Source organism: Lepidochelys kempii, chromosome 11 (genome assembly GCF_965140265.1).
Source record: "Lepidochelys kempii isolate rLepKem1 chromosome 11, rLepKem1.hap2, whole genome shotgun sequence".
In the NCBI taxonomy this organism is placed as follows: Eukaryota; Metazoa; Chordata; order Testudines; family Cheloniidae; genus Lepidochelys; species Lepidochelys kempii.
The window spans coordinates 69,322,375-69,345,215 of record NC_133266.1 but is presented as its reverse complement, the minus strand read 5'-3'; the positions used below and the strand labels follow the sequence as shown (position 1 = coordinate 69,345,215).

At 41.8% G+C, this 22,841-nt stretch overlaps 1 protein-coding gene across 9 annotated transcripts in view; it reads left to right on the top strand.

Annotated features, from left to right (window-relative positions):
* Window positions 1-1,726: 1,726 nt before the first annotated feature.
* Window positions 1,727-22,841, top strand: part of LRRFIP1 (LRR binding FLII interacting protein 1) — a 186,062-nt gene continuing 164,947 nt past the window's right edge. For all 9 annotated transcript variants that reach the window (XR_012154391.1, XR_012154388.1, XR_012154386.1 and 6 more), the window contains exon 1: window positions 1,727-1,905. Coding sequence is in view for 3 of the 9 variants with exons in the window: in XM_073306756.1 (XP_073162857.1) it covers window positions 1,816-1,905 (90 nt within the window). In the remaining 6 variants the exon portion in view is untranslated. The remainder of the gene's footprint in view (window positions 1,906-22,841) is intronic.

Sequence of the window (22,841 nt, the reverse complement as noted above, 5' to 3'; positions counted from 1 at the left end):
ATTGATTTGAATGCAAAAAAGACTAGAGCTGGGCCTGTGGGCAGGAGTTGTAGAGTGGAACAAGGAGCCTGGTGGGGAGATCAGGACTGGACACTGGCAGTGGAGGGGTTAGACACTAGGAGTGGGAGTTGGGGGGTGGGTGACTCTGGGATAAGAGCTATGGGGAAATGTGGGAGAGGAGAGGACTGGGAGCCAGTGGCAGGAGTGGGGGAAGACTAAGATTGGATGAGGAACTTGGGCAGGGGGAACTGCTCTGTATGGGAAAGGAGAACTGGGAACCAGCAGGGTGGGGAGAAGGTGTGTGGGGAAGAGAGAGATCTGGAAGAATGAATGAGGTGGGGGAGAGAACTGACTGGGACTGGTTTGGTAGAGACTCAGACTAGGAACTGAGGCAGGGGCCAACTGACATTGCCCAAGAAGCATGATGAGGGAGAGTGGTCGTGGGAGCCAGTGGGGATGGGGAATATGGGTGAGGGGTGGGAGGGGCATGACTGGAGCTCTGACTGGAGACTGGAGACTGGGGCATGACTGGAGACTGGAGTGAGAGATTGGATGAGAAACTGGGTGGAGGGAAACTGGGAATGGCTGAGCAAGGAGACTGAGATGGGGAGTCCAAAGAGGTGAGACTTGCTGGACAAGGAGATGGGGATTGGGCTGAGGAGTTTGAGGAGTGGAGACTGGATCTGGGTAGGCAAGGATAATGGCAGTAGGATGCAGAGATAGTCGGAGGGGACAGGACAGAAGTGGTCAAACAGTTGAAGGGAATGTGCAGAAGAATCTGTGCCCAGTAGACACACTCCCTTCCACAGCCTGGAATGGAACCCAAGATTTCTAAATCTCACCATTCCTCTGCTATCAACAAATATCTATGAAACCCACTGGGACAGTCTCCCATCCCCCTCTGATGCTAGTCGACACAGAAGATAACAACCTACTGTTGGTATCCGTTACTCTGTTAAGTGGCAGAGATCTCTGTGGTGGATCTAAAAGCTCCAACCATGACGATGACTCATGGGGGAGTCAATATGATTCCACCTGATGACATTTTTGGGAGGGGTTGAGTTTTTTTTAAACCCAGGAAATTACACGCAACAAATTTAGTTAAAACAAAATGATTAAGGTTGCAAATCAAACTCTTAGGAGTTAGAAAAGCCAAAATTAATTTGTCCCCCTTGCCTTATAATACAGTCTTTAATTATGTACTATTTTGTCTACAAGACCCCTGCTTCATTCAATGAACAGGAAGAGCCTTCCCTAAAGCCCCTCCCCACTCCATACCCCCTCCTTACCTCCCTGCCCATCTCCCCAAAGAGCCTCCCTACCTCATAGCCCCTCCCCACCTGTCTCCCCAGAGCCCCTCTCTGCCCCATCCCACCCTGCTAGGATGATCAGATGTCCCCATTTTATAGGGACAGTCCTGATATTTGGGGCTTTTTCTTATATAGGCACCTATTACCCCCCCTTCCCAATTTTTCACACTTTCTGGTCACCCTACACCCTCCCAACCACCCCTCCCCACTCCACAGCCCCTCCCAATCCCACCCATCTCCCCACAGCCCCTCCCCACTCACCCCCTCCAGCTCATCACGGCCCCTCCCCACTCCACAACCCCTCCCTAGCGCCCCGCCCATTGCAGCAAAGCCCCGCCCATGCCTCCTCAGCCCCTCCCATCTCCCCTCCCTCGTGCTGGGCGGTTGAGCCCCGCCCCGCCCCGCCCCGCCGTGACGCGCTGTGCGTAGCCGCCGGCGGGCGCGGGGCGGCAGCGGCAGCTCGTGCCGGAGCGGGGCCAGCAGTGGCGGTTCGTCGCGCGCGGCGATGGGGACGCAGGGGGCCGGGCGGAAGCGGCTCCCCAACCGGGAGCGGCTGACGGCGGAGGACGATGCGCTCAACCAGATCGCCCGGGAGGTGAGGCGCGGAGCGGGCCGGGCCGGGCTCGGGGGCTGCCCGTCCCTCCGGCCGCCCTGACGCGGAACGGAAATGGCGGGGGGCGGCCCTGCTCGGCGGTCGCAGGGGACGGGACTAGAGCTGGGGGGACACACGGGGGTGGCCGGGGAGCCTGGGGGCTGCGGGCTGGAGGTGACATGCGGGGGCAGGCCGGACGGGCGGTGACGGGCGGAGCTGTGCCTCGCCCTGGGGGTTCCAGGCCCTTGAGGTGGCCCCGGGAGGGCCGGGGGTGTGTAATAAATAGCGGTCCCTCGGGGACGGGTTGTGGCTGGGCGGGGGGAGGAGCCGCCGCTGCTGCTGCTGCTTGTCCCTCGCCGCTGCCTCAGGGGCTTTCCTGAAAGCGACCGCAGGTGCCGTCTGCTCCTGCTGTCAGGTGCCTTCGCCTCCCCGGCTGCGGGCTGCCTCTGCGCGGCTGGTGTGTCTACACGCTGCCCGCCGTGAACGTGGCCACGGTGCAGAGCCTGCCTTCCCCCACTCCTGAACTCCCCAGCTTTCCCCAGCACGCTGTTTCCAGGCTTTCGGTGACTTGCTGCTCAGTATGAATTATTTTATCCTGCAGTATGAGGAGAATTGTTGCAATGTAAAGGCAGGAATGTAACCCGCTCCCATGTGATCGGCTTTTTGCCTGGGGTTTTCATGCCCCTTCAATCTATTGAGTTTCACCCAAGGCTGGTTTAATAGGGGGGTGATCTGGTTTCAGGCCTACACTGTGGCTTGGAACCCTGGCACGCCTGTCCAGTGGAATGATGCTCTCTATTTTGCTTGCACTGTGAAATTACAAGTTTTTACTAGCATAAAGGAAATGCCTTGACCATATGATTCAGAGGAAAGTGCAGGAAGCTTTCCAATTGCTGTGGATTTTGTCAGTGAAATGAGCGATGAAGATGGGTAATATACACTCCTAGATTTTGCAAGAAATAGGTCTCGAGTATCTGTGAGACTCAACCATATTTTAAAAGTCTTTTTATCATGTGAATTGTGTGTTCGGGTTTTGTGGCCATAATATTTGGCTAACTTTTATATTAAATAAGTATGTATTTAAATTGACCCATTTAGTCATACTTCGTTACTTATCCCATACCCTTGGAAGTTTAAGCTAGAATGGGACGCTGGGCTATTCTGCATAGTTTTCCCTTTTGTCAGTGGCTTTAATTGTTATTTTTGTAATTAAGATTTTCCACATGATCAAAATTTTAAAACTCAGTATATTGGAACATACATAAAACCAGGTGTTAGTAGTAGTTTAAATCTCCGGACTTGCCTTCTGCCCTGATAAACTCTATTTTATGCCAGGTTTCAGAGTAGCAGCCGTGTTCGTCTGTATTCGCAAAAAGAAAAGGAGTACTTGTGGCACCTTAGAGACTAACAAATATATTTGAGCATAAGCTTTCTTGAGCTACAGCCACTGAATGCATCCGATGAAGTGAGCTGTAGCTCACGAAAGTGTATGCACAGATAAATTTGTTAGTCTCTAAGGTGCCACAAATACTCCTTTTCTATTTTAAGCGTTACAGAGGAATCTGAATTGAGAGCATTTATCTGGTTGAATGCAGTTGGGAACCAATGTAGAGTGGCCCCTTATCAGTTAGTGTTATAAGAGGCAGCTTTATAATAAAGGTGGAGTACAGCCTGTATGCTGAAATCCCTGCATTGCTACCCTATGCTATGGCATTTGTCTTAAAAGCTTGTATAAACTTGCGTTATTTCTTTTTTTCTCAGCTAGGAGACAGCCACATGTAATTACAAGGCTTCAGATAAAAAGCAAAGACTATGCCAGAGATTCTATGGTAAAGAGTCAGAAACATTATTTAGCTGGTATTTTTTTTATCTCTTAATGATATGCTGTGTATATAAGTAAACATTTTTAGGGCAGTCTCTATTATAGGCACTAATTCAATTGCAGCAAAGAGCAAAATTTTGGGTGAGTGAACCTTGCCAGTTGAAAGGAGGTGATTTTCTTTTTCAGGCTTTGTTTCACACTTCTGTGATGAAAAATGTCTTAAAGACATAACATTGTGTGTGATATTAATTTGCACTATAGACAGCTTCATGTGGGATTTAAGAGTCAAGAAGTCTGAGGCTTGTAGGTTGGCTTGACATAAACATTAAGGGCTAGATGCTGCAAGGTCCTGAGTGCCCACAGTTGCCCCTGACTTAAACGGAAGCTTAGAGTTCTCAGCACTTTAGAGCAGTGATTCTCAGAGACCTTTCCAGACTACTGTACCCCTTTCGGAGTCTGTTTTATCTTGTATACCCCAAGTTTCACGTCACTTAAAAACTACTTGCTTACAAAATCAGACGTAAAAATACAGAAGTGTCACAGTGCACTATTACTGAAAAAATGCTTACTTTCTAATTTTTACTATATAATTATAAAATCATGACCCCTGGGTTGAGAAACACGGATATAGTGTACAGACGCTCCCTGACTTAGGCAATTGTTCTGTTCCGGAACACTTTGCGTAACTCGAATTTTGCATAAATCGGAAACATATTCCTGAGCTTTACGCAAAAAACAAACAAACAAAACCTAATATTTTTAGCTTACGGAACTTTTTCCGTAAGTGCAGATTTGCATAAGTTGGGTCTTGCGTAACCCGGGGAGCGTCTGTATATAGCAGTATCAACAAGTCATTGTCTGTATGAAATTTTAGTTTGTACTGACTTTGCTAGCACTTTTCATGTAGCCTGTTGTAAAACTAGGCAACTGTCTACATGAGTTGATGTACACCCTGGCAGACCTCTGCATACCCTCAGGGGTACGCGTACCCCTGGTTGAAAACCAGTGCCTTTTAGAGGATGAAGCCCTAAACATCCAATGAACAAATTTTACATGAAGAAGTAAGATAAGATTCTGATTGGCTGCTAGGATGGAGTACAAGTATATTGTCCACCCTTTTCTTGATTAGAAATAGGGGTGTACAGAGTGAGAGCAGCAAGCAGGAATAAGATTTTGAAGGGCCACAGGCACCCCATACATACAAGTTATGTATTTTGCTCACATCAGTTATTTATTTGTATTGGCTGGAGATATCCTGACTCTTTAGAATCTGAATTTCTTTTCTGTATATAGTGCATTTCACTGGTGACTTCTTGATAGCATTCCGAGGTGTAAGTTAAGTACACTTTCATAGAACAACATATTAATATTTTTTACATGCACAGTTGTTAATTATTAATTCCCTAGCTTTGCAAAATTGTATCCTGAGGGATTAGAGACATAATAATTCTAGCACAGTTGTCTGCTTTAGGAAGAGACCTGATATCAAAGTGCAAATTTATAAAATGTAAAACACAAAAGTTACATTAACATCCAGGGTGTTGATCCATTTATGATCTTGGAGCACCACTTAAGCCTACAGTATTTTAAAGTGTTTATGTATAGGAGAAACATTACTTAGTGCCAACAGAAAAGGAGTACTTGTGGCATCTTAGAGACTAACAAATTTATTTGAGCGTAAGCTTTTGTGAGCTGCAGCTCACTTCATCTGATGCATTCAGTGGAAAATACAGTGGGGAGATTTATATACATAGAGATCATGAAACAATGGGTGTTACCATACACACTGTAACGAGAGTGATCACTTAAGGTGAGCTGTTACCAGCAGGAGAGCGGGGTGGAAAAAACCTTTTGTAGTGATAATCAAGGTGGGCCATTTCCAGCAGTTGACAAGAACGTCTGAGGAACAGTAAAAAGAAAAGGATGCATCCGATGAAGTGAGCTCTAGCTCAGGAAAGCTTGTGCTCAAATAAATTTTAGTCTCTAAGGTGCCACAAGTACTCCTTTTCTTTTTGCGAATACAGACTAATACGACTGCTACTCTGAAACCTGAGGAACAGTACGGGGTGGAGGGTAAATAAACATGGGGAAATAGTTTTACTTTGTGTAATGACCCATCCACTCCCAGTCTCTATTCAAGCCTAAGTTAATTGTATCCAGTTTGCAAATTAATTCCAATTCAACAGTCTCTCGTTGGAGTCTGTTTTTGAAGTTTTTTTGTTGAAGAATTGCCACTTTTAGGTCTGTAATCGAGCGACCAAAGAGATTGAATTGTTCTCCAACTGGTTTTTGAATGTTATAATTCTTGACGTCTGACTTTCGCCCATTTATTCTTTTACATAGAGACTGTCCAGTTTGCCCAATGTACATGGGCATGTACATTTGCTGGCACATGATGGCATATATCACATTGGTAGATGTGCAGGTGAAAGAGCCTCTGATAGTGTGGCTGATGTGATTAGGCCCTATGATGGTGTCCCCTGAATAGATATGTGGGCACAGTTGGCAGTGGGCTTTGTTGCAAGGATAGGTTCCTGGGTTAGTGGTTCTGTTGTGTGGTGTGTGGTTGCTGGTGAGTATTTGCTTCAGGTTGGGGGGCTGTCTGTAAGCTAGGACTGACCTGTTTCCCAAGATCTGTGAGAGTGATGGGTCATCCTTCAGGATAGGTTGTAGATCCCTGATGATGCGCTGGAGAGATTTTAGTTGGGGGCTGAAGGTGATGGCTAGTGGCGTTCTGTTTTTTTTTTTCTTTGTTGGGCCTGTCCTGTAGTAGATGACTTCTGAGTACTCTTCTGGCTCTGTCAATCTGTTTCTTCACTTCAGCAGGTGGGTATTGTAGTTGTAAGAATGCTTGATCAAGATGTTGTAGGTATTTGTCTCTGTCTGAGGGGTTGGAGCAAATGCAGTTGTATCATAGACCTTGGCTGTAGACAGTGGATCGTGTGCTGTGATCTGGGTGAAATCTGGAGGCGTGTAGGTAGGAATAGCGGTCAGTAGGTTTCCGGTATAGGATAGTGTTTATGTGACCATCGATTGTTAGCACCGTAGTGTCCAGGAAGTGGATCTCTTGTGTGGACTGGACCAAGCTGAAGTTGATGGTGGGATGGAAATTATTGAAATCATAGTGGAATTCCTCAAGGGCCTCTTTTCCATGGGTCCAGATGATGAAGATGTCATCAATATAGTGCAAGTAGAGTAGGGGCATTAGGGGACGAGAGCTGCGGAAGCGTTGTTCTAAGTCAGCCATAAAAATGTTGGCATACTGTGGGGCCATGCGGGTACCCATAGCAGTGCCGCTGATTTGAAGGTATACGTTGTCCCCAAATGTGAAATAGTTATGGGTGAGGACAAAGTTCAGCCACCAGGTTTGCTATGACATTATCGGGGATACTGTTCCTGATGGCTTGTAGTCCATCTTTGTGTGGAATGTTGGTGTAGAGGGCTTCTACATCCATAGTGGCCAGGATGGTGTTTTCAGGAAGATCACCGATGGATTATAGTTTCCTCAGGAACTCAGTGGTGTCTCGAAGATAGCTGGGAGTGCTGGTAGCATAGGGCCTGATGGGGGAATCTACATAGCCAGACAATTCTGCTGTCATGGTGCCAATGTCTGAGATGATGGGGCTTCCAGGATTTCCATGTTTATGGATCTTGGGTAGTAGATAGAATACCCCAGGTCAGGGTTCCAGGGGTGTGTCTGTGCAGATTTGTTCTTGTGCTTTTTTAGGGAGTTTCTTGAGCAAATGGTGGAGTTTCTTTTGGTAACCCTCAGTGGGATCAGAGGGTAATGGCTTGTAGAAAGTGGTGTTGGAGAGCTGCCTAGCAGCTTCTTGTTCATATTCTGACCTATTCATGATGACGACAGCACCTCCTTTGTCAGCCTTTTCGATTATGATGTCAGAGTTGTTTCTGAGGCTGTGGATGGCATTGTGTTCTGCACCGCTGAGGTTATGGGGCAAGTGATGCTGCTTTTCCACAATTTCATCCTGTGCACGTCGGCGGAAGCACTCTATGTAGAAGTCCAGTCTGTTGTTTTGACCTTCAGGAGGAGTCCACCCAGAATCCTTCTTTTTGTAGTCTTGGTAGGAGGGTCTCTGTGGGTTAGTATGTTGTTCAGAGGTGTGTTGGAAATATTCCTTGAGTCGGAGACGTTGAAAATAGGATTCTAGGTCACCACAGAACTGTGTCATGTTCGTGGGGGTGGAGGGGCAGAAGGAGAGGCCCCGAGATGGGACAGATACTTCTGCTGGGCTAAGAGTATAGTTGGATAGATAGCAAAACTGCTGGTATGCCTACTGATTGTGAGGTCACCATTAATAACTGAGAACAAGAAAATTCAGGCCCTTGCTTATTCTACAGCAGTGTATTCATAACAGTGGCTCTAGTATGAACGTTTAATGTTCATGGATTCTACAGTTTGAAACAGGTATCTGACATAACCTCTGTGCATGAATTTGAGTTAACAAGCAGCTAAGCTAATATCAACTTTTTAAGCAGTGTAAACAACTTACAGTGCAAATCAATATTACGACCTCTTTGGAGAAGAAAATGGTCATAAAGGCCTTGATCTTGTGCTTACTGAAGCTGATGGCAAAAGCTTGCATTGACTGTAATGATGCAGGATCAAGGTCGTAGGCCCTGGTTCTGCATGATATCAAGCATGTGTCTGGCTTTAAGCATCTGAGTCGTCTGATTGAATTCAGTGGATTATTTGTGATTAAATTTAAGTGCATCATCATGTTTAAGGAATTTGCTGAATCGGGTTCTTGTGTTAAAATGCCATTACAAAAAAGTTGATCTTATTCCCAGTTGTGCTTGACTTAGCCTATATAGTTTTGTAGGGAGCGGACTTCATTTATAATAGGACAGTCTTCCATGTCTTTGCTTTCTATTACGTGTTCCTGTCCTAGTTTCAGCTTTACCCAGAAAGTTGTGTACTGCTTCCCTATCCCAAAGTATTTCCAAAGGGAAACAGTAAGTGTGATCCCTATGTTATCTGGAATTTAACTGGATAAAGGACCGATCCATTCAACTGAAATTCTTTAATCACTTTTATCTCCCATCTTTTCCACTGGGCGATAGGATTGAGGTCTGGAAAGTTGAGTTTTCTCATATTATTTTTAACTGCCTGTACCATACAGTTTCAATCATGTGAGTTGGATAGTGTAACTGTCATAATTCTTTATTATTATTGTCTTGTCTCCCACTCAGGGCTAGAGTGAATACATTTGTTATGCAGTATTTGGTTTTTTAGTGTTCTATTTCTATTCTATAGAGGTTTTTACCACGTTTGTCACATTAGTATCTGAATGCATTTTGGAGTGTGAATAACATCTGTCTAAAACTTTTGGGATCAATTTGTCCAAAAAATTTGTAGCATCCTCTTGTTTCCATCATAGTGACGATAGCTAGAAAAAACCTGGTGTTAAGATGGGTGACAGTGTTCATGCCAGCTCTTCCAGCCTCTCTGCAGTCACTCCCTCATGTTTTGGCAGAGTTCTGAGACATTTATGGTTTCTGATGTTGGTTTTCTCTCTATTTTTCAGTCTGTGTATGAAGTCCACAAGCTTTTCTACTTCCTTCAACCATCATCCCTTCCCGTTGTTAGCTTGCAGCCATGGAAGCTTGTAAATTATAGAGTATATTCTAGTAACTTATTTTGTCATGTTCAAATTGTGTATGGGTAGTCTAGTGGCCGTATCAGTCCTTGAATTTGAAGACCATAACTCCCTCCCCTAGTATAAACTTATCTAAAATGCAGGTGGAAACAAAGCATGGCATTTATCACCTCTACAGGATATGAGAGAGCAGTTTTAGGAGGAAGCAACTATGAACCAATGAAAGGAAACTGTATAAGTGAATCAAATTGTAATGACAGCATTTTTTGTACTCAGGATTGACACTTCGTTCTCTGGAGCGGTCTCTACGCTGGGACTCGTTAGCTGTTTTCTTGCCATTGACTTAGCTCTGATGGACGCACTAGCATAGACCCACTGCAGACATTTTTACCACCAGGTTGTTTATAGTGGTAAGAATGTTTGCAGACTGTCTACAGTAACATTTCCAATAGTGTGAAAATAGTTTAATGATATTTCACATTTCTCCTTCAACTCTTTCTTCTGCACTGTAGCTCTGGCTAAACTGATAACATTAATCAGATGTAACTTTTTTGCTACTGATTTAATTAATTTGGGGATTAAATGAATTGCAGACTTGTAAATATATTTACAGATGAACTCCCAAGGTAAAAAAAAAAAAATATATATGCTACTCTGAATTTCTAATTCACAGAAAGATGTCTTCCACTGAGGATTTTATTTTGTATGTACTAATCTCTCCATCACCAAAACTGTTTCTCTTTGATTGTGTCAATGCTTAAGGGTGAGAAGAAAGGTGATCAATGAAAGGCTTCTCTTTCATATTCTGTCACAGACCAGTGATGATGCTAGCAGATTATTCTGTGTTCAGGTCAATGAAGACTGTTTGATTTTGCTAACACTGCTGGCAAGTATTTCTGGAGGGGAATAATACGGTCTGTCAGTTCAGTAATCCATGAGTACTGTGCCAATCTGGCCAGAAGTACTAGTGCATGCAGAATGGAATCCTGTGTCAGAGCTTTATCCCTAATACAGTCACTTGTCAAGGCATACCCTACATTATGACGTGGTATCTACATTTTTGTGGGGCCTGGTTGTCTGATATTTCCCTGTACAGTGCAGATGGGACTGACAATTTGGTGAAGCGAACTTGAGGAAGCACTCTTTCTTCAGGTATACTTTTCTCTTGCTGACTTCCACTCTGTGCATTTTTCATTAGTTGTTAATAATGTTAAATGGATATAGAGGAGTCTAGTAAATGTAGCAAGGAAATTCATGTCAGCTGCATAAATGAAGTAGTTCTGCTACAGGTATCTATCTATATTTATTATTTGCTTAAGTTAGGCACACAAGACCGTAAGCTACTATTTTTATGAGGTGACCTAGAAAAGTCAGTTATACATCACAATGCTGGCATTTTGAATGCAAACTTTGATACTCCTAAAAATCAATACTGGGTTTCGTTATCTATGTGCTGGAAAACTTGTCCTCATTTCTGCTTTTTTTTTTTTTTTTTGTCCGTGTGACCATTAAAAAGGACCTTTTGTCTATAAAATTGAAGAGGGCAGTAATTAGTTCTGGAAAACTTTTTTTAAGTCTCTTTCTTTCTATTAAAGTTGGTATAATGTTGAGAGTGTTTTCAGATCTCAAATTTACAGTATTTATTATATTTAGTTACTTGACCAGTTGTCAAGAACACTGTCAACTTGTTTTTGTGTTGCTTTAAAAAAGGAAAAAAGTTTTCATTATCAATTTCAGTGAAATTGGGTTTAAATGTTGGTTTGTGTCATCTGCAGTCCAAAAATTGTGGTACTGTGCTAGTGCATGGGAAGCAGAATGTGTGGCTCACTAGAAGTAACTACAAATTAAAGAGAAACTGACTAGACAGTCTTCCTTGTTCAAGCTGAGAGAGATGCATACAAAATATTAAAATAATCCTAAATCGTGAAAAGACATAGCTTCTCATTATGATAAGCCGTGGTATATGTATGTAGATGGAGACTTTTTTTTAAAACTATGACCTGGGTTTTGAATGATCTTTAATAAGACATTGGGGAGGCCTGCCGAGGTTAACCAGCAGGGGGTTTTGTTACATTTTATTTTGTTAGTTTTACTGTTTTCATCACAGGTTGATGTTACCCACTTAGCTCCTGATATTGGAAACCATGGAGCACCACTCCAACTGAAGTCAACTTCTTAACGAAGCAAATACATTTATTTTTAGTTTTAATCTGATAGATTCCTTTCAAGAACTCTGAAGATCCAAACATTTGAAGTTCATTTGTTCCAGTTGGAAATTTCATTGATTTTTCTAATGTTCCCTCTGCTTTCTTAGAGTTCTCATGGGTTATGTCTGATCAGAGGGCAGATGATAAATGATTTCCTGTAAAATTATTATACAAAAAATTGGGTGACCTGCCAATGGAAGGTGGACATCAGTAACCAGTGTTTATTCCCAAGACTGAGTGCGCCCAATCAATGCTTTGTAAACCAGAGTGCATTTTGGGCATCGTAGCACAACATTTATCAGAGAGAAAGCAGAACTGGCTTTATATCTCCTTGCTAGAGTAAAGCAGAACATTATGGAAGCTACTAGAGCCCATGTAGGCCTGATCCTGAACCCATTCAATCCAGTCATCAGTGACTTCGATGCAAGGATTAGGCCCATAAAGAGGAAGCTGTAGTTGCCAGTAGGATAGTGGGAAGTGTTCCCATTACTAAAAGGTTAGTAGTTTATGGAGTAAATGTGCGCTAATTCTTCTATGGTCTTCCCATCTCTTCTAAGGTAAGGTATTGTCCCTATATAGCCAATGAGCAGCACTGATTTTAGAGGTCACTTCCCATCCTCTTTCAGAGGAAATGCTCAGGCAAAGCATTGTGTAGTTTTAGAATTGAGACAAAACCCTAAAATCCATATAATCAAAATGAAATGGATGGTCTTCTAAACTATAATCCATCTAACAACATGCATATTGCTTCTTCAAATAACTGGTTATCTGTTTTGGGTATACTTCTGGCCTGAATCCTGCTCAGCTGTTCCATGACTGGCTGAGGGAACCCTGGATCCTATTGCAGTCAAGGATGAGACTTGTGTAAGAATTGAAAGTACGTAGAAATCCATGCCTGATCCCAGGTGGTGTTTATCTGCAGGACTCAGTGTATACTCTGAAACTTCTGTCTATCCTGCCCTAGAAAAGCAGTGTTCTGAATTGATTGTTTGATAAAACTGGGAGTCAGAGGTGTGCTTTCAAAGTGGTATTTAGATGATCTAACCACCAGAACAAAGATCAAATGCCTTCCACAGCAGGCCTGCAACAAGAAAAGAAACATTTGTCCTTACTGGGGTACAGTCAGGTCACCATGCCCACAGCAGCAGGCTGCCAGGCTCGCAATACGTCAATCTAGATGGACTCAATAACCAAAGCTTAAAATAGCTTCTCTGAAATGCCAGCTGTTCCCTCACTTCTACACTTAAACTACCTTTGAGGGGAAGATGAACCTTACTGCTCACCTCTGATAAGAGAGGAAAATATTACCTTCAACAGTCATGAGGTAACTTTAATGCTGTCAGCACTTGCATTTACAAGTCTAGCTTAGGAGGTCAAAGAAAGGGATAGTTGCACTGGCATTCCAGCTTGTAGCGCTACATATTTTTGACTTCATCTGATGCATTTAAATATCTGACTCAAGTCCATAGGCATGAATGGCTCATTTTAGTCTTGACAGATACAAAAGAATCATGTTTAAGCTTGGATGTTGGTCACGTTGTCATAGTGATAAGGGGAGGGTGCTTTATAAAAGTAATTCACAAGTTTTTCCTCTCAGGAGGTTGGTTTGCTTTTGCTCTTTCCTTACACTTAAAAAGTGTAGGACAAAGGAGAGGCAGGATTTTTCTGACTAAAAATAATGCACACATATTCTAAAATGTAAGTACTAAATCAGGAGAAATGGAACACTTGAAAATAATTGTCACAGTTGATTTGCAAGACTGAAGCCTGAGCAATATCAGCCACTTCTTCAGTGCATTATAATAATCCAGACTTATTGAAATGTGGGAATAGGGAACATCAGTGTTAATATAGTGGCCAATATTGATAGTATTGCAGGGAATTCAAACAAAAAACCCCACTAAATGGTAGGATGACCTTAAGAAAACTTAACATGTTTTGTATGGCAAAATGAAATTAACTATGGGCATTTGAGAGATGTAAATTTCTAGGAGAAGATGAATTAGTGGCCAAGAGAGTGCTAAGAAGCAAGTGGATGAAATTATGCAGAGGAAAGCATGAGATGTCAGGAAAAAACGTTTGTCTGACTGTCTTCCAAACATGTTGTGAAAGCTCTATTAGTCAAAACTAGACTGCTTGGTCAAAGAGCAGAAGTACATACAAAACAATCCTGCATTTGCAGGAGATTGGACGAGGTGACCTAACCACTGAGATTATGTCTGACATTATTGTTAGCCAGTCAGAGAACTTGGTTTCCAGAGTTCAGTTCCAAAGCCATTTCACAAATGTGATTGGATGTATTTTAAGATAATTGTCTTTGAAAAGTTATTAAATAAATGCACTTAGGCTAGCGGTGTGTTGGAAATGCAAATGATTAACACACAGGTGACCGGAAATTAGGCACAACTTGGAGAGTCCTGCTACTTGGCTTGATGGAACAAATGGTGAGTAGGAGTTAATGCAACAAAAATTTGACCTCAAAGGTTAGTTGGTGTTTTCCTCCTGTTACATGCAGCAGGAGGATAACTAACTACTATAGAGGAAAGGAAGAGCTAGAATGATAGTTAATAAAATTTCTGGGAATACCAGGATTTAATTGTCTTGAAAGGTGATGGCCCCTCAACAACCAATACTTTCCTGCTAGTTGTCAGTGTTTTATCTCTTGTTGGCTTAAATGTGGTTCTCGGAGATAAATGTCTAGCCACTAACACATTTGACCAACGGTAAGCATTTGGACTGTCACTCTCCTTTGCACTGCTGCTTTCAACCCAAAATTGTCATGTGCACAATTTAGCTGTACTGTCCTATAGTGGACATTCTATATCAGAAGGTGCAAGTCAGGGTTATGTTGGAACTTGTAGTTCTGTTTTCAGGTTCTCATAACTTTTGGAAATTGTAATTTTTTCTTAACCCAGAAGTAATTATGGAAAACTTGAGCAAAATTGGAGGTTTTGTTTCTGATTTATGGAAAGATGAAAACTATTTTGTTTTAAAGACAGTTCTTTGCTTACAACTCAAATGGCTGAGCTTTATGGTCTGAAATATTTAGAATAGCTAGTCTGACTGACCAACCTTTTGTTACCAAAAATCGCCTCTAAAATTCAGCTATTAGTATAGGTGGTAGTAAATTGTGCTAATTTGGGGAGTTAACAATACTATTTAGTATCTTAGCTAATTGCTGCATAAAAAGTTATTGCAATAGAACTTCCAGGTGTTTCTGCACACAATGCAGAGTCAGCCTGTGGAACTCATTGCCAAGGGATGTTGTGAAGGCTAAAAGAATAACTGGGTTCAAAAGTTGGGTAAGTTCATGGAGGATAGGTCCATCCATGGCTATTAGACAGTATGGTCAAGGATGCAACCCAGTCTCTGGGTTTATGGCTGTGACTGCCAGAAGCTGGGATTAGATGAGAGGGGAAAGATGCCCTGTTCTCTTCATTCCTTCTGAAGTGCCTGCCATTGGCCACTGTCAGAAATCAGGGTACTGGGCTAAGTGGATCATTGGTCTGACCTCTTGAGGCTGAAGTGTGGTCTGCCATTATGATTTTTTGGGGTGCAATTTAAGAGAGGATTGACCCATTTAATCACTTCTGTTTACTGCTGCTATGCATCTGAGGGGAGTCAACAACATTTCATGCTCTATGGCATTAAATACTGTGGTGAGATCCAATAAAAGAAATGGTTGCCCTTTGGCCAACAGGTCGTCATCCAGAATCTGTGCTATGTTGCCCACTCATTTTCTACCACTTTTATCTTCTTGTTCCCTTCCCCCACCACTAATCCCTTGTTCCTCCAGTGAATACCACTATATGTCTAGAACTGAAACCTAAACTTTCTTCAGTGTTGCTGTTTTTATTGTCTTGTAACAATACCTTAGGTAAAATGTTAACATACTTCCAGTGCTCTAAGGTGGTTTCCTGGCTGCTGTGCAGTTTCTCTGAGTAAATATTTAGCATTTTATTTTTGTATTGTATGTTTCTGCACAAGAAATCAGAGCCTCTTGGTTAACCAAAATTACCAAGCGCATTGCCACTTGTGTTTCTGTTTCTTGATACTTAGCAATTAGATAGGGCAGTACTCATTGTCATTGGAAATACAAAAACAGTGGTTAAATGTTAGAGCCAACAATTATGTTTCTTTTGTGCTGTCATAATGTTTGTGTTGCATGTTAAGTAGAATAAATTACCTTGCCTAAATGTAATTCATTGCCAAATGAATGAGCTAGTGGATATAAACACAAATTACTTTTGGTTTCCTCAAAAATCTGTTTTCTCATTGAATCAAAGCTTACGTTCTGAAATGTATTTGCACATAAACATGTTTTAGGTAAATGTAGATTCTGCAAGGAAGTGCAAGTAGATGTCTCTATTTTATTGAAATCGAGCTTTATGTAAAGGCTTCTTGTTAATGTATTTTATTGAGTTAGCTAGTTTGTAGCTAAATTGTGTTTTTGTTCTAGTTGAAATTAAAACATGTGGTGGTATTATCTGTAAAGCGGGAAGTTTTTCCGCGGATGCTATGCAGAGAATTCTTGCTGTCACTTGGTTGCCTTAAACTGTTAGATTCTGTCTGTGTAAGCCCTGACCTCTAAGGGCTATGATTCCTTTCCTCCCACAAATACTCTGGCCATTATTACATTTTCGGTGACCTTTCCTATCTCCAATATTTGACTTCAGTTAAGCATTTTGTATTTGATTTTTGCTTCCCTCCTCTGTTTCCACTTTGTCCTCTTCACAACCCAAAATTTTCTTAGGATCCCAATCCCTACCTAAATTAGTGTATTTATATCTAGGAGAGTTTCCCTCTTCCATCCATCTTTGCCAGTCTTATCTACTAGGCAGTATCAAAATACTGGCATATTACGTGGGCTAAAAGTTGACTGAAGTTTTTGAACTCGGGTCAGATAGATTTCAGGCATTCCCACTTGAGTCTTCTAATTATGGAACATTTATCAGTTAATGTACCAAGACAGCAGGGGAACAGAGAGAATATTATGTTTCACACAACAGAATTTCAATGCTTTTTTCTGGTGTCAATCTTAAGGATAACTTTTTACTATTTACACCATCATGAAGCACTTCTTTATGTCAGCTGCCCCTTTAAAATAATGCATTGTAAACAAACCTACCTTAAGTACATTACAAATACCTTGGAGCCTTCAGCAGAAAATTTGAAGTCTAATTGACTTGTCACTTTGCATGGCTCTGAACAGTGAGAATAATGAAGTCACTTTCACATTGGTCTTCAGTCACTGTCGCTTTGAGGTCTCAGAGCTTCAGTGTTTGGGTTGCAAATGCTGCAGGGAAAAGTTGACTCAAATTGTTTTGGTTAAGAATAACTGAATTCTTTCTTTTGGTGTTAGGTTTCATATATGCTTTCAGAAAATGTAAGTTCTGGCCCAAATTTGAATGGTCCCTTTAAATCTATTGTGCTGTATAATTTTGTCTCATCGTTTATTTTCAATAGAATACCAGTTGTCATGTATGAAACCCATGGACGTAATCAGGCCTTGGTTTCTTTGCTTTGTTGAGTACACTGTTCAGCACTGAAGAGGTTAAATACTGCTAAATGTGCTGAACCAACATCTGTTGAAAATTGGAAAGGGCTTCTGGGACTTTTTTTGACACACACAGGTCACATAAGCCCATTGTGCATTAAATATGAAATTAATTCCATCCTGAAGTAGAATGAATACATTGAATCAATGAAGTGACCTAACCTTTATGTGAACTGTGAAGGACTCTAGGAAATAACATGGCAATGTATGGATGCTAATGGGTAATCTTGGTATCTGTAGGAAATGACAGTATTGTAACTGGTCTCATGGTTTTTGCAGCAATGTTTGTTTTGGCATATTCACAAATCATAGAATCATAGAATATCAGGGTTGGAAGGGACCCCAGAAGGTCATCTAGTCCAACCCCCTGCTCAAAGCAGGACCAATTCCCAAATGTAATGATTCTGCTAAAAAATACCAGTCAGTATGTCCGTAAAAAGGGAAAATGGTTTTGTTTGTTGAGGGTACATCTATATGTTTCAGAGTAGCAGCCGTGTTAGTCTGTATTCGCAAAAGGAAAAGGAGTACTTGTGGCACCTTAGAGACTAACCAATTTATTTGAGCATAAGCTTTCGTGAGCTACAGCTCTCTTCATCGGATGCATAAAGTGGAAAGTACAGTGAGCATATTTTATATATACACACACAGATCATGGAAAAAAAAATACATTGTAAGGAGAGTGATCACTTAAGATGAGCTATTACCAGCAGGAGAGTGGAGTGGGGGAAGAGAAAACCTTTTGAAGTGATAATCAAGGTGGGCCATTTCCAGGAGTTAAGAAGAACTTCTGAGGAGCAGTGGAGAATAAACAAGGGGAAATAGTTTCACTTAGTATAATGACTCAACCACTCCCAGTCTCTATTCAAGCCTAAGTGAATTGTATCCAATTTGCAAATTAATTCCAATTCAGCAGTCTCTCCTTGGAGTCTGTTTTTGAAGTTTTTTTTGTTGAAGGATACTCACTCTGAGATCAGAAATTGAGTGACCAGAGAGATTGAAGTGTTTTCCCTCTGGTTTATGAATGTTATAATTCTTGACATCTGATTTGTGTCCATTTATTCTTTTACGTAGAGACTGTCCAGTTTGGCCAATGTACATGGTAGAGGGGCATCGCCGGCACATGATGACATATATCACATTGGTAGATGTGCAGGTGAACGAGCCTCTGATAGTGTGGCCGATGTGATTAGGTCCTATGATGTTGTCCCCTGAATAGATATGTGGACACAGTTGGCAACGGGCTTTGTTGCAAGGATAGGTTCCTCGGTTAGTGGTTCTGTTGTGTGGTGTGTGGTTGCTGATGAGTATTTGCTTCAGGTTGGGGGGCTGTCTGTAAGCAAGGAGCGGCCTGTCTCCCAAGATTTGTGAGAGTGATGGGTCGTCCTTCAGGATAGGTTGTAGATCCTTGATAGTGCATTGGGCAAACTGGACAATCTCTTCGTAAAAGAATAAATGGACACAAATCAGATGTCAAGAATTATAACATTCATAAACCAGTCGGAGAACACTTCAGTCTCTCTGGTCACTCGATTTCTGATCTCAGAGTGAGTATCCTTCAACAAAAAAACTTCGAAAACAGACTCCAAGGAGAGATCACTCTCCTTACAATGTGTGTGTGTATGTATATATATATATATATTTTTTTTTCATGGGCTGTGTCTATATAAAATCTGCTCACTGTACTTTCCACTTTATGCATCCGATGAAGTGAGCTGTAGCTCACGAAAGCTTATGCTCAAATAAATTTGTTAGTCTCTGAGGTGCCACAAGTACTCCTTTTCTTTTTGCATCTATATGTTGCTTTCAGAACAAATGAACTACAGTTGTAGATTTAAGTTTGAGAATGTGTTCATCCTCCAGGGGGAGGATAGCTGGCTGCATAGAGCCTCTTATTGCCTAATCAGTCTACCAACTTAGCATACAAAAGATCAAGTGGGATAATACTGGAAGTACAGTTTCTCTTTAAATAGTTTGAGGGGGTGCTGAATGCTGTTGAACGGACATCTGTCATCTTACCCATGTGTACTTCAGGGGATCCTTGCAAATGACAAGGGCTACTGAGAATGGACACAGACACCTGAAAATGTGGCCATAAATACTAATTCTGTTTTCGAGACCACGTGTGGCAGTAATGGAAAAGTAGGAATGCAATAGCCTCACCTTACTTCCCCTTCTTAATGATCAATTCGGGAGCAACACTTTCCCAGGGCTCAAAACTGGCTGTTTAAAACCCACGCCTGACACCTTTGCTTACAGGACCTTCTGTCCAAAGTTATGATCCTGTGAAACAAACATAAACCTGTGCCAATTCAGCAAGCAAATAGTACCACACAAACTGACATCCTGAGTCCTCAGAGTACCTTGTACCAGCTGACCCATAAATCTTTCCAGTATCCTTGCCAACCAATTGCTGAAACAAGCAAAGTCCCAAGGAGTCTTTGCAAATTAAATTCACCATTCTTTAAAGTCCACAAGAGCCTATGCAACTGGTTTGACCCTGATGAGGTCCACACTAGTGTCAAAGTTCACGTGTCTGAGCGCTGCACTAACCCACACGATGGTGTTAGTCCAGATGATGCAGACCATATAACTTATCTGCATTCATGTTCTGTCAAACACAAAACATAATCTCCAAATCACAAATTATTACCCTGTGCCAGTAACCACAGACAGTGTCGGGATGGAGCATGGGATTTTGTAGTATAAGGTAAAGAGAAGGCCTTTTCTGCCTTGCCTGATCCTTTTATTAACTACATTGTGCCCCTGCCTGCTAATGCAGGAGCCTGTTGCAGGCACCTGGATTATGCAGTGAGAGCTCCCCTCAAAGCAGAGCTGGTCCGTTGGCTGACTGGGGACCGAATGACTAGGCATCAGTTCTGCAGAAAAGGACCTAGGGGTTACAGTGCACAAGAAGCTGGATATGAGTCGACAGTGTGCCCTTGTTGCCAAGAAGGCCATTGGCATTTTGGGCCGTATAAGTAGGGGCATTGCCAGCAGATCGAGGGACGTGATCGTTCCCCTCTATTCGACATTGGTGAGGCCTCATCTGGAGTACTGTATCCAGTTCTGGGTCCCACACTAAAGAAGGATGTGAAAAAATTGGAAAACATCCAGCGGAGGGCAACAAAAATGATTAGGGGACTGGAACACATGACTTATGAGGAGAGGCTGAGGGCACTGGGATTGTTTAGTCTACAGAAGAGAAGAATGAGGGGGGATTTAATAGCTGCTTTCAACTACCTAAAAGGGAGTTCCAAAGAGGATGGATCTAGACTGTTCTCAGCTGTAGCAGATGACAGAACAAGGAGTAATGGTCTCAAGTTGCAGTGGGGAAGGTTTAGGTTGGATATAAGGAAAAACTTTTTCACTAGGAGGGTGCTGAAGCGCTGGAATGCGTTACCTAGGGAGGTGGTGGAATCAACTTCCTTGAGGTTTTTAAGGTCAGGCTTGACAAAGCCCTGGCTGGGATGATTTAGTTGGGGATCGGCCCTGCTTTGAGCAGGGGGTTGGACTAGATGACCTCCTGAGGTCCCTTCCAACCCTGATATTCTATGATTCTATGACTGCTTGCTAGGTCACACCCTGGAAAATATCATGCTGACCGAGAAGGCCATTGTATCTAAAGATGTGTTTTCCGCCCCAGACAAATCCTTGTGTAAAAACAGTGGTCGTGCACCAATCCCTTTGTACCTTAAGTCTACAGGAGTTATAATCTTCTGAACCCTTTATAACACTTTTCACATAGCTGCATTTTTTAAGTATGTTAATTGTAACCTGAAATATTTTTTTATTTTTGGAGGTAGTTCCCCATTATATGGTGAGACTTTCAAAGGTGCTCAAGAAGTCTTACCATTTGATGTCATTGGGAACAGAGAGGCCATTGCTAAGCACTTATGAAAATCCCTGTATTTGTGTATATTCATGTGTACAGAAATGCCTCTTAAAATGGTAAAAACTAGCACAAACCTATTAAGAAGGACAATCGTAAGATGTGTGGGGGAAGAAGATAACGTTAGGAATGCTGTTACGCTATGTGAAAAAACAATGGCAGCAGTCAAGATTTTCTGATTCGGTGCACTTATTGGGATATGTAATGCTTTTTATTTCTAGATTGCTAGTCCAAATCAATCCCAGGTTGCCCTTTTTAGGCTTGACAAAGGCATGAGGCTGAAATGTACTCATGGTATGCCCCAATAATCTTCTAATGTCCATAAACAAAATGAGGGATCTGCTCTTCTTTCTTAATGACCTGCTCCTTGTATCAGATTAATAATCACTGTTGCCAAACCTGAGTGAGCAACCTCACAATCAATTAGGGTGGATACAGTTGTGATTTCACAAACCCTGGACTGTAGGATCAATTGATGAACTGAGCAAGATGAAGAGGCCAATTAAAAAGGGCTCATTTGTATGTGCTCGGAGCATAATGAATTTTATAAATTGGAAGAATATGGCAAAGGCCCTAGGGACACTGTACAATCTACAGTAAATGGACACTGTCATCTTTTTCCGAAAAATTAAAATAAATAGTTCTAGTCTTTGTATATCTGAGACACAACAGATTTTTTTTTAAACTGAGGCTCATTTCTCAGCTAGGGTTAAAACCTAAGGAACTCTTTTGGAAAGAAGATAGATCAGTTAATCCATTCAAGCTCAGTCCCAGTTTGGATACTGTAATCCTGTCCCACCCCCACACAAAAGCTGTCCAATCATTTCTTAAGCAACTCTGGGTTTTGGCCTTAACAGTCTGAGCTGTTGCGTTATTCAGTGCTGTTTGAGTCACTGCAAAGTGACCCCTTGACATAGACTGCTAATTACGGTATATATCTTTCTGATGTCTTGTCTTGTAATGAATAGAACTTCTCCAATGTTAAGAAAAATGCCAGATTGAGAATGGGTTGTGGAGCACTACTCATCAAATGTAGTCCTTATCTACTAACCAGGTAGGCTTCTACCCTGTAGGTCAGAAGTTGATGAATAGATTTAATGTGACACACATACCAAGGAACTTATTTTTATTTTTATTTTAAAAAAAAGAGAGAGATGTTTTGGATATGTGAGTGTTTAAATTAAGGTTCCTAAACAAACATTTTAAGTTGAGTTTGTGCTAAATGCCAATGTACTTGTTTTAATATACAGTGTAATGCAGGTCTCTAAATATTAGGTGTTCAACATGCTGTATTTGTTGTAGAGCTATATTTATTATTTGTCATAGTTATACTAACACCACAGCTCAATTTAGCCAGTATTTGCTTGAAATGCCAGTTTGCCTCTGAATATTGACACCTTTCCAGTCTCAGTTGGTTTTTTACTTATTTTCAATAACCTTTTGGAAAGATCATAATTTAATGAACAGATTTCAGTATGTAATTCAAATGTTATGGAGTTTTCTAAATTCCTGGCCCTTTGCTGGTAGACTTTAGATTTTATATAACAGGCTCAAGTCCATTGGGAATAATGGAAGATCTTTAGGGGGAATAAAAAGGGCAGCCCTGTCCAGTCACAAGGAGACTTGTACTTTTCAAAGCATAGACAAAGTGTGAACAGTGATCTTTTAAAAATGTGTTTATATGCTAATTTACACTTAATGGCACCCTTGCCCGTTAGAAGTATAAAAATGGGAGGAGGGGATGAAAAGGACAATATATGGGATAATTCCTTTCTGCATACTGTGTAAGTTTTTTTTTCCCAGACTACTTTTGTTCCAAATACCCTTTAATTTAGGTACTGTACCT